This window comes from Desmodus rotundus, chromosome 12 (genome assembly GCF_022682495.2).
Source record: "Desmodus rotundus isolate HL8 chromosome 12, HLdesRot8A.1, whole genome shotgun sequence".
Taxonomy (NCBI): domain Eukaryota; kingdom Metazoa; phylum Chordata; class Mammalia; order Chiroptera; family Phyllostomidae; genus Desmodus; species Desmodus rotundus.
The window spans coordinates 52,706,042-52,717,999 of record NC_071398.1 but is presented as its reverse complement, the minus strand read 5'-3'; the positions used below and the strand labels follow the sequence as shown (position 1 = coordinate 52,717,999).

At 42.7% G+C, this 11,958-nt stretch overlaps 1 protein-coding gene across 5 annotated transcripts; it reads left to right on the top strand.

Moving 5' to 3' along the window:
* The first annotated feature begins 744 nt into the window (after positions 1–744).
* Positions 745–8,052, top strand: LOC112313615 (putative olfactory receptor 2W6). Of its 5 annotated transcripts, none has more exons than XM_053915677.1 (4): positions 745–795; positions 950–1,077; positions 3,392–3,557; positions 4,734–8,052. In XM_053915677.1, exon 4 carries the CDS (start codon positions 4,739–4,741, stop codon positions 5,690–5,692), a length of 954 nt encoding a protein of 317 aa, XP_053771652.1. In that variant the 5' UTR covers positions 745–795; positions 950–1,077; positions 3,392–3,557; positions 4,734–4,738; the 3' UTR covers positions 5,693–8,052. The 5 variants fall into 5 exon arrangements, with proteins under 5 accessions (XP_053771652.1, XP_045059622.2, XP_045059620.2 ...); XM_045203687.2 differs by having other exon boundaries at positions 4,283–8,052; XM_045203685.2 differs by lacking the exon at positions 3,392–3,557.
* Positions 8,053–11,958: the final 3,906 nt, after the last annotated feature.

Here is an 11,958-nt window from a genome sequence, read left to right as displayed (position 1 = left end):
CCAACCCTGTTCATTTACTCTACCGACAGCTGAAGTCATTTGTCAGTCAGATGCATAGTAAATTTCTTGAAATAATCTTAATAATTTTACACCAAACTTGGCAAATTGAAATAAGATTATTTTAATATTTTTGGACTCTTTCTTGTTTTTCTATTAATTTTAAATGTCAAAGTCAATCTTCTTTTATCCACTGTCCTCTTGATATAGCTGTCTTAAGTAGAAAATATTCAAGTTCAGCTTTACTATTATAGACCTTAAAATCACACAGAAAACTCATCTGAAGGAAACAGAATGGTGAAGGCCTGTGACCAGCTCTTGTCTGCACTGTGTGCCCCGAGCAGGTGGCAGAGGACACGTGTCACTAAGGAGACCAGCAGACCCTTGCACATCTTTCTTTGGTTCTGGGCTCTGTTCTGAATGAAGAGTGAGGCAGCCACTCTGCACCTTAAAGCTCTTTGCTGATTCCTGGGCTCAGTGAGGCCCAGTGAGAAGGGTCTGGTGTGCTCTCTCCACCTCTCTCTCACAACAGGTGAACCTGGTGTGTGTGTGTGTGTGTGTGTGTGTGTGTGTGTGTTGGGAAGAGTAGTATTTCCTCTGAGACCTCATGCTCTCCCAGCCCTTGTTAGAAATAATTAGTTCAGGGAATTTTTGAAAAGAAAGTTTTACTCCACTGGGGGAGGCCAAAAAGGAAGTGTCCAATCCTATATCAACTCTGAAACCCGTAAGAAGTTCTTTCTTTTCACACTAGACCCCATGAGCCCCTGCTGTGTTCCCTTCGCTGTGTGCACATCTGAGGTGCCTCCAGCTTCCTCACCTGGGGCAGGAGGGGGATGTGGGTGCTCAGGGCCCTCAGGCGGTGTAACTGCTGTTTGTTCATTGACATTCTCCCTTCACGCATCCATATTCAGCTGCTGAATCTGGCCTCTTTATTGTCTTTCTTTTCTCACAGATTTCCTGAACGTCATCTTTCTTTTCTCCTTGTTTTCACTCTGGTCATCTCACTGGGGCTCCTGAGGGAAGTCCCAAGAAGGAGAGAGAACAGTGGACATGGCATGTCTGAGATTGCCGTCAAATTGGGTAAGTTAAGGATCCTGGGTAGGAAGAAATGGGACCTCCTCTATCCAGTCATCTGGTTTTGGTTTGTTTTTGTTTTTTTTAACCGCAGACTATAGCTGACTTATGGGCAGTTGGACATATTATGAACCTTAACGTAGGCTTAATCAAGTGGTAAAGATGGTGGTTAAATATCACTCATTCAGTGAGAAAGCAGGAGAGATTCTGAACTCATTTAATGGAGTTCTTACCAAAGACATGAATTTAAAAACTAGTGGAATATACTGAACGGGAAAACCCGAAGAACAAAATACTAATTATGGTCCTGCATCGCCTGAGAGGATATTGAATAATGGGCTCTCAGTAATCGTGCTGTTGAGTATTCACGGTGGGACTTCGGACTCCAGCATGGAGGGTTCTGGGTCCCCCATGGCTCTTCGTTTACCTCGAGTGCCACTGGCACAGACGAGCAGCTTTCCAGCTGTGAGACACCAGCACTGCTCTTAGCCCTGGGATGTGACGGGTCGTCCCTCCAGTCAGCCTGAGTGGTAAATCCCCATCCTGGCTCCTTGTAAAAGATGTAGGTGATGGTTGATACTGGGGCATTCTTTGGTTCAATTTTTTTTAAACCTTGTGAAATTGAAATTAGCTGGTCAAGGATCCAGAAGTCATAGAGGAGATGCACATTCATCTTATTTTCCAAACAATAAAAATTTACTTAAATGTGGTAAGCAAGCAATTGCATCATACAATTAAATAATTTAAGTGCTTGACTCCTGTGAGAAATCTGTCCTTTCCTGTGTTGAGAAGCCATCCTATTCAGTTTAAAGAAGGGGAGACACACAGATCACTTAAAAGACTGTTCTTGGCAAACCAAGGAGTTAGCCATTCATTATTTAAAGCTCAGAAATATAAAGATGCAGTGCTCGCAAAGGGAAGACATGGAAAAGGAAAACAGCAGTTGGATTTTGATGTGATAAAATGAGGGGAAAAGTGGGAAGTGAACAGATAGTTTAGCCACCAGAAAAACTTTCAACCAGAATAAAAAACTCATGAGAATAATCCTAGTTAAATAATGTCATGCTTTGTGGGTCCTTTGGTTGATTTGAGAAACAAGAAAAAAATAAAACATTGTGCTCTCCCTCCAGAAGCACACCCACACCTTTCCCTTCTTCCCACCCCCACACTGGGGTGCATCTCCTAAACTCTAAGGGCCCCCAGGAGACTTACAACCAGGGGACCAATAGGCAGTGGCAGCTCATCCCAGGCTGATGCCCTGAATCTGCCCCTAAGGGCCCCTTTTCTCTGACTCTCCAGTGAGCTGACAGCAACCCTGCCTAGGCTCTCCCATTGCTCCTTCCATGCTCAGCCCTTCCTTGTTTCCCTGTCTCCAGCTCTAATAAACACATCCTCGAAGTCACCTAAACTCGTGTTGTGAAATCTTTCCTGCACAAAGTCAAGAACCACACACTACAGGCCAGCCTGAGGCAGACCGGCTCCGGGCCTGGTTCCTGTCCGGTAACACTCGCACGGTGGAACTACTCACCTTCTCTCCCTCCTCCACCCCATGAGCAAAACAGATCCTGCTATTGCTCCATTCAATAGATAGTGTATTTTTCAGACCATAAGATGCATCTAGGTTTTAGAGGAGGAAAATAGGAAAAGAAATTTTGAAGCAAAAAATGTGGTGAAATATTTAATAACATAAATAACATGATATTTCACCAATGTAAATGTAAGCTACATTCTGACTATACGACGCACCCCCATTTTCCTCCCAAATTTTGGGGGGGAAAGTGCATCTTATAGTCCGAAAAATATGGTAATGTCCAATGACATTGCATTAATTTCCATGTGACCTGGGGCTGCTTCACTTCTGTGCCTTATTCATGAAGTCACTAAACACTGGCTATTTTGATATTTAAATGATTTTAGGTCATGTTATTTTTTCTTTCATAATTTTTAAGAAATGTTTTAATTATTTTTAGAAAGAGGGAAAGAGGGAGGGAAACATCAATGTGTGGTTGCCTCTCAAGTGCCCCCTACTGGGGACCTGGCCCGCAACCCAGGCATGTGCCCTGACTGGGAATCAATCTGGAGACCCTTTGGTTTACAGACTGGTGCTCAATCCACTGGGCCACTCCAGCCAGGGTTTCTTTCATAATTTGAAATCATTTAAAATTAGGGAAATTGACAAAGATGAGCCCAAAATCTGATTCTATTTCCCCTCCAGAGACATTCATTATCAACCATGTGCTGTGTACCCTCCCAGTTTGCTGTATATACATTTGTTCTTTCTTAACCATTTTGTGTATAGTTTTAAATTTCCACTTTACAGGAGGTGGAGGAAAAGCCGCCAGGCTGACTGGGTTGTAACTGCTGGTCCCCAGTTATCTAATCACCAAGCTGCCTGTCCCCTCAGACAGTGTCACGTACATCTGTGACCCCTGCAGAAGCCTGATGTGGCCTCTGCACTGAGGACTGTGATAATCCTACAATTTCCCGTAAGTGTCCGTTTCAAGGTGCAGAATCTTAGAACTGCTGTTGGGAACACACACCACAACGTGATCTGATTCCAGCAAAACTGTCTGAGAGCAGTGGAACCTATTCTGCACCCCAGTCACCTTGGAGATGGAACTCGTTTCCTTTTCCTGAGAGTCACAACTCTATTACTTCTTAGTGACTGCTTAGGAAAATATGCGACAATATCAGAATAAGACCTTGCACTTGGTTAACTTACAGTCCCCAGTACACTCCCCCTAAGATATACAAATACTGCCTAATAATTGAAAGTATAAAGTATCATAAAGATTAAAAAAATCTTTCATTTCTATGGGTTCATAAGGGATACATAAATAAAATAATCATATAGTTTTCCCAAAAGTGGAGTTCTCTGTGAGAATAAATGTGAGTAAGAGGGAAGGAAAAGCTATTTTTTTAAAAACACTGAATATTAGTTCCTGAGATTGAGTCCTGGCAATTGTTTTATTTCTATGTTTCTCATCTTTATAGCAAAGCATTCTCAACTTCAGAAAAGTCACCCAACCCCGGGGTTAAAGTACATCGTGTGGATAAAAAACATGATATCAGAGGTTTAGGTCAGGGCTGGACTGGGGTGGGGCGGGGCGGGGGCGTGCCCAGGTAAAGAGAATGGATGGAATTGTGTGCATCTATAACAGTAACAAGATCATCTTCTTCCTAAGATTTGCTTGATTGCTTTTACCCTTAGGTTGGATTTGACTCTGGGTTTCCCAGTGTTGACGAGACATTCATTGATTAGAATGAGATTTCAGCGGACAGCAAGCTGGGTTCTCTGATGTAGAGACACAAGCCACCACTCCTAACCATGGGTTGCATATTACTGGAAGATTTTGTGCTTCCTCGTTTAAAAAAAAAAAAAGTGGACAATTTGGAGTGTTGATTCCTTATAAAATAATCAGTTTCTTACATCCTACCAATCTGAAAAGAACGATGCAAAAGGCTGGTCGATAATCACAGCCAAGAGCCTGGAAAACTCCCAAATATTGTACTCCTCAGCCCGCACAGTGACTTAACACCGATTGAAATTCTGGGTGGGACACCAGCATTTCCAAGGAAGTTCCCATGGTACCATTCTACCAGCCATCCCTTTTGAGGAGTACACCTACACTTTTCACAGAAACTCCTCTCTCTCCTAACAGGCAACATGTGGTCAGAGGTGATGGAAAAGGACAATGTAAGTTCTCCTGAAGGCTTCATCCTGGTGGGCTTCTCGGACCGTCCCCTCCTGGAGCTGGTCCTCTTCGTGGTTGTCCTCACTTTCTATCTGCTGACTCTCTTTGGCAACATAACCATCATCTTGCTTTCAGCTCTGGACTCCCGGCTGCACACACCTATGTATTTCTTTTTGGCCAACCTCTCGTTCCTAGACATGTGTTTCACCACGGGCTCCATTCCTCAGATGCTCTACAACCTGTGGAGCCCCGATAAGACCATCAGCTACCTGGGTTGTGCCACCCAGCTCTACTTCGTCCTGGCTCTAGGGGGAGTGGAGTGTGTCCTCCTGGCGGTCATGGCCTATGACCGCTATGTTGCCATCTGCAGGCCCCTGCACTACACGGTCATCATGCACCCACGCCTCTGTGGGAAGCTGGCTTCCGTGGCTTGGTTGAGTGGCTTTGGCAATTCTCTCATAATGACACCCCAGACGTTGCTGTTGCCCCGCTGTGGGCACCGGCGGGTCGACCACTTTCTCTGTGAGATGCCAGCGCTCATTGGCATGGCCTGTGTCGATACTGCGGCCCTGGAGGCATTGGAATTCGCTTTGGCGGTCTTTATCATTCTGGTACCCCTCAGCCTCATCCTCACCTCGTACGGGTACATTGTGCGGGCTGTGCTTGCAATAAAGTCTGCTGCCGGGCAAAAGAAAGCCTTCAACACCTGCAGCTCCCACCTAACTGTTGTCTCCCTCTTCTATGGTACGATCATATACATGTACCTCCAGCCGGCAAACACTTATTCCCAGGACCAGGGCAAGTTCCTCACTCTTTTCTACACAATTGTCACTCCCAGCGTTAACCCCCTCATATACACACTGAGAAACAAAGACGTCAGAGAGGCCGTGAAGAAGGTTCTAAGGAAGGGGGATGCGGACACATAGTAAAAAGTGATCAAACTAGGGGCTTTTAAAAAATGTTTATGCATTTATTTTTAGAGAGAGGGGAAGGGATAGAGAAAGAGAGAGAAACGTGTGAGAGACACATCGGTTGCCTCCCCAACCGGGAGACCTGGTCTGCAACCCAGGCATGTTCTCCGACCAGGAATCAAACCAGTTTGCGGGCTGATGCCCAACCCACTGAGCCACACCAGTCAGGGTGGAGATTCTCTCTTGACCAATGTTCTGTATATATTGTTACACCTGGCAAGTAAAGGAATACTCTGACATTATGGGCCGAAGAGACACCTACTGAGACAGGGAATTTGATGGGCTAGCTGGGCTGAGAAAATGCATTGCTCCAGAGCTGACACTCACTGGCATTGCTCTCAAGTCCCTCTAAGTCTTTCCTCGCTGGCGGGGCTCCAGTCCCAGACTCGATGGTGAGCTCTGCTTGCAAAACGCCAGCTGTGAATGTGGACACCAGGCATTTCTGCACCTGTGCCAGCTTCCATCACAATGATTTGTACTTAGTGGGTCCTCAGTATACATGAAAAGAAACCACTTAGAAGTAAGAAAGTACTTATTCTCTCTAGAAAATTCAAGTGTACTTATTTTATAATAAGTGTCAAATGCCTGAATGAAAGGCAAAATAAATTGTTTGTTTATCTAGCACTCGGGACCTCCAACAGTAATGTGGGTTATGCAGATTTTTAATCATGTGTGTAACTGAGTTTAATGATATTTATGTTTGACTTTCTGAGGCAATAGAGAATGGCAAAGAAAGGATGTAGAGCAAGACCATGAGGTGTTTGCTTTATAGAACAGGAAGAATGTATTGCTTATATTCAATGCTTAATACTCCATTAATGACAAAAGAAGACTAAGGGTCTTCTTGCTTAAAATGTTTGAAGATGGTTCATCTCCACTTTCCCCATGTTATCAGCACAATCTTGGACGAAGGCAGAGAAGTGAGAGATGAGCTCTGGGCAGCTGTTGGAATGTTTATGATTGGGTGACGTCAGCTTCTTCATGTTCACATGGGTGACTGCAGCCCCTCCCCACCCACAACAGAAATTGATTTGAATGGTTTGTGTCAAATAAACGAGTCTTAAAGGCAGGCACTCTTCAGGCCTGAAATAGTATCTGTTGGATGAATCCCATCTCATAACCTGGGAAAACACGTTATGTTAAAATTTCTGCGAGTGAACGAGGAATCCAACGTTGGGGAGTGCTGCCAGCAGGACTGTGGGGAACTGGATGGGCTTAGCAGTTTCTCATTCACACTCCCTCAAAAGCTGCAAAAAAATTTAGGTCAATCTAGAGTCCTCCAAAGAATAGCAAATGCTTAATAAATTGTTCTCAGAATACATCACTTTCAGATACACTATTTTCCTATTTTGAGTACTAATTCTTATGCTTTGTTCAGATAGAATGGGTTTTATTTTAGATTAGTTAGGGCTTGTTCAAAAGGGTTTTGGGTTTAATTTTCATAATAGAAAACATTCTGTTATTTTCTAAAGAAAATAGAAAAATTAGAACACGGTTGGTTCTTCCTACTTTGTAAACTCAATAAGAGTTGATTCTGAGTCATGATGATATTTATTAAGGGCATAATTAATGCAGCCAATATCCCCAATTTGGTTCCTCATAGCACCTTTTCCACTGAAAAAAAATTTATGTGTCCTACTGACATAAAAAGATGCTATACATTTCTAAGTTAGTAAAAACCCTTTTAGAATCAACCTCCAGCAAACAATGATTGCAATAAATCTGTCTCATCTCTGTGTTCTTTAAATATTACTATAGAACCAATAATAGCTTGGAGTGGGGGCAAGATATCAACAGAAAGCATATAAATTTCTATCTATTTTGAAAGCCTCCCATGGAATTTCCAACTAATTTTCTTCAAAACTTCCCCTTTACTACACAAGGGGTAAGTTTTATCACACTCTTCTCTAAAAATTTTAGAACCGTTATTACAGGTTACAGGGAATAACGAGTGTTAGATATCAAGGGGGGAAGGTCACTATGTCTTTAAAAAGCACCACCTTTTACTTAATTTATAAAGTAGTTTACTAAGATTACTTCACTTACTTGGGCATGTAGCAGGAAGACTCAAATATATTGCAACCATTCTGCCATCTAATGGGAAAAACAGAATAACCTCCACAGAAAAAATAATGGAAGCATTCACTTTTTATCCTCTGTAGGGTCTTCCTCTCTCTAACACATGTTTCATCCGTACAGACTGGCCTTTACAGAGGTGGAGGTTCAGGTGGAAATAGACATCGGGGTTCAGCCTACTGTGCACACCGTGTACCTCTTAGCCATGGCACTCAAACTTCCTGCAAGAGAAATAAATATTCCATACATGCTCATGTGTAATTTTATACTTACTGCAATTTTAAATAAGAGTTCTGAGAAGATAGCTCAATAAATGCTTCTTAATCCAATTATCAGAGATCACTCTCCATCTTGTTTCCATGGGTGGTACAAGACAAACTGGGTCTATTTTATATTTTTTTCTAGATTCACATTTTTTCCTCCTCATTCATTCATTCAGAAAATATATATTGTGCCAGTCATTTTTCTGGGTACAGGAACAAATACACAAACAATCCCCATGGCATTGAGCATGCATTTTAGTGGATAAGAGGGAAAACAAGGAAGTGAAAGAATAGAACTTGTGATAGCAATGTTTATAAGTGTTGTGAAGATAAGTGTGATGGGCAGGTGCTAGGAAATAGGGGAGGGCTGTGATTTTAAACACAGAGGGTCAAGGAAGAGCTTGGAAAATATGCTGGAGATACGGGCGCAGGCAGTGCATGAGTGTGGGGCAAGAGACTCCCAGCAGCCAGCGCAACATGTAGGTCAGGAGGGTGAGGAGGCACCAGGGAGGACTGAGATGTGTTCAGTGAGTCGGAGAAGGATCAGTGGTTATCCTGGAAGGACAGAGCAGAAAGTGTTTCCAAAAGGAATCAGTGACCAACTGTCTAGAATGTTGCTGAGTCCAGTGAGGCTGGGATGGAAAACCGACCAGAAGATTCTGTAACGCGGGGCTCTCCCTCGCAGGCCTGCAAAGAGTTGTGTCGGCAGAGTGAGGGGTAAGTCGTGACTGGAGTGAGCACAGGAGACAGAAGCGGACCTGACATGGAAGTAGTGAATCAAATCAAATCAAATCTCACAGGGAGTCTCACTCTAAAGAGAAGCAGAGGAACGGATGTTACCGGAAGAAGAAAGTATGATATGTTTATAAACTGGAGGGAAGGGGATGAGGCAACAATAAAATGAACACGCAGGAAGGAAAGAAGAAAGTGGGTATGTGAAAAGAAAAAGCATTCAGTCCATGAGGGGTGGTTCAGAGTGAGAGCTCAGAGTAACAGGGGGACCGAGGGGCATGAGCCCAGACACCTGTGGTCAGGGAGGTCTGACCTGAGCTTGTTCTTTTCCAAATGCTTTCCTTTTACTGTAAAATGGGAAGAAGGCATTGCAATCTTATTAACACTTCAAATATATTGAAACAATGAAATAAGCAAACTACTAAAATTCTTTAAAGGAATATTTCATTTGATGTTGCAGTTTAACTTCTTAGATGAAAGTAACTGTTCACTGACTATTTATTATTTTAGCTGGAATATTCTATCCTGCTTTTCCTAATTTTTTCTTGCTATCATTTGCTTCCTACATACTAAGTAATAGGGAATATGCAAAACTGCACAGCAGGCTTTCATGCGCATCACAAGTGCTCCTTAGGTGTTTTCTGCCTGCCTGCCTGTTTGTCAGTAAATCTGGGCATAAAGTTTATCAGCAGAGAGTGAGAGTGAGCAAGCAGGTATTGGTGATCTGATGAACCAGAAGATGTGAAGTAGTTACCTGTGAGAGTAGAACAGGGAGGACTAAGGAAGTATAATACAATTGTCTGGCAACATTAAGAATTTACATTGAGAACTTCTAATAAACCACTAACCATACCTTAAAAAAAAAAAAAAAAAAGAGTTTACTTGAGGTACGTGGTTGTGGCTTTGAATGAAATTGAGTTTTGTGCAGTCTTATTAAACTGCATTAGGAGACGTATGGGGTTGGTAGAGAGCTGAACTTGACGTAAGTTGTGCTATTGCTATTTATTGCAAATGTTGGTTAAGGAAGAAAGAGAAAGATAGGAATGAGTCCAGTAAGAAAAAGTGGTAAACTCAATGGGCAGGAGAGGTTGAAGGATCAAGAGTACGTCAGCTGGAAAACTAGACAGAAATGTTTGAAATTGGGATTATGAAGAGGATTCAGTTGGTCAAAACAGAAGTTCAAGCATTACCCAGGAGCCAGTCCTTTTTCTCTTTGTTCGCATGCAGTAAATACTCTGTGAGTGTATCCTCCTCGGTGTCTCAGTATTTCTTGAATTTGTTTTTGCTTTCCATTGCCATGGCTCACCCACAATACTGCAACAATTTCCTAATTTCTCTCTTGGCCTCTAGTCTTATTCCCCTCAAATTTATTCCCATGCACCGGAACAAAAATATACATCTGTTAATCGCACACCCAGGTTTAAACCACAGCAGCACTCACTTCTGCCCAAGCCCTCCGTGGCACTTATTGTCAAGGTTAAATGGCTAACAGGGCTCCCAGCTCCCTGCGTGGTCACTCCAACTGATGCAAAACTTTCTTCACCTTCATTTAATGTCATTGGGTTGTATCTCTTTAGATACATCCTGCACTGTAATATACTCCTTTATATGAATGCACCACAGGGTCCTCATCTGATCTCTAATTGATATTCATTTAGGTGACTTCTGGTTCCCTGCCATTACAAATAAAGCTATCCTCAACATTCCTGGCTCGTGGGGAAGAGTTTTCCTATATGTATAAAATTTCTTGGACATAGGATATGTGACTCTTCAGTTTTATCATATATCACCTGATCCTATATCTTCATATTTATTCTTTTGGTTTATTTTTAAGCTACATGTACATAGTTGTCAAAACCTAAGGAATGTGGACTAATGGTAAATAGAGACACATGAAGAAGTAGAGTCACCGTTTTACTGTCAATATAAAGTCAGTATCTTTGCCCTCAGAGTTTACTCCATCAAAAAGTACCTCTGCTGGGACAACTGTAATAGCATAAACAATAAAATCTATTTTTAAAGAAATTACCTATGCCCATTTTTTTCAAAATGTTTATTTTAAAAGATAGGAAGTCTTCACCATGGCCTGTTTACTATCCTTTATAAATTAACACGTATAATCAACATATATTGACTTACCATGTACTAGCACTTTGCTAGGAACATGGCAGTGAACACAATACTCATGGGAAGTGAAGATATCGTGGAGTGGAGAATAGGGAGCCATTAAACACAGCAGAATCAACAACACAGTGTCACTGGCCAGAGGCAGCTCTCCTAGATGTGCCGGTTAAGTCCCTGCTGGACAAAGTGCCGTCCCGAGGCGAAGGGTGATTGTTCCAGTTGTGTTTGGGAAGTTGGGGTGTGATGGTGCAGAAGATATTGTTGGGTGAATCCCAGGGCTGCTGAGCAGCTCTGAGGAAGCAGTGCACCCCACAGTGAGGGGGGCTAACACCATCCGCTCCCAGGGCAATCAGTCCTTACACAAGGGCTTCTCCTCTAAGACAGACAGTCCTAGAGATTGCTCCATTTTGTGAATTCTAATGAAACCCTTTTGAAACTTTTTAATAGCTGTGTGTCTGTGGAGAACATGTTAATGAGTTCCACTCTTCTAAGAGCCAGATCCCCGTGGACGCAGAGAAAACAAGACCCTTGCTGTCAGGGGCTCCTTTCTAATAATTGGTCTAATGAGATCTCTAGGGCTTTGTTCTCCAACTCCTGGTTGTTCTCCAACTTCTGTGAAGAGCTGCAGAAGTTGAAAATCGCTCTCCCACCAACTCTAGTTTTAAATGTTACTCATTGTCTACATCACCAAGGATCTCTTAAAACTTTCCACAGTTATCCAAAGAGAACCAATGAGTAAACGTAGCCATATTCCAACTTTACCAGAAAGCAGAAATGGCCTAAGAAAAACTACTTTTATCAATAGATCCAAACATTTCTCATTCCTCGGTTTATCCAACCTATAATCTCATCTGTCCTTTCTCATCTTTAGAACATAACTGTCAGTGTAGTCACCTACTGTGGCGATCATTTTCTTTGGTACAGCTGTCTCCACTGACCTCCAGCCTCCCTGCAGTTATTCACAGGATACAACAGCCCCTGCTGAGCCCCCTGATTTATACTCAGGAACCAGGAAGTCCCGGGGCC

Excerpts from the sequence above, each read along its gene's own strand:
- LOC112313615 (XM_024570217.3), top strand. The coding sequence starts at position 831 with ATGTGGGTGCTCAGGGCCCTCAGGCGGTGTAACTGCTGTTTGTTCATT. Across the intron at positions 1,078-4,733 it reads TGAGATTGCCGTCAAATTGG|GCAACATGTGGTCAGAGGTG; the intron begins GTAAGTTAAGGA and ends CTCTCCTAACAG.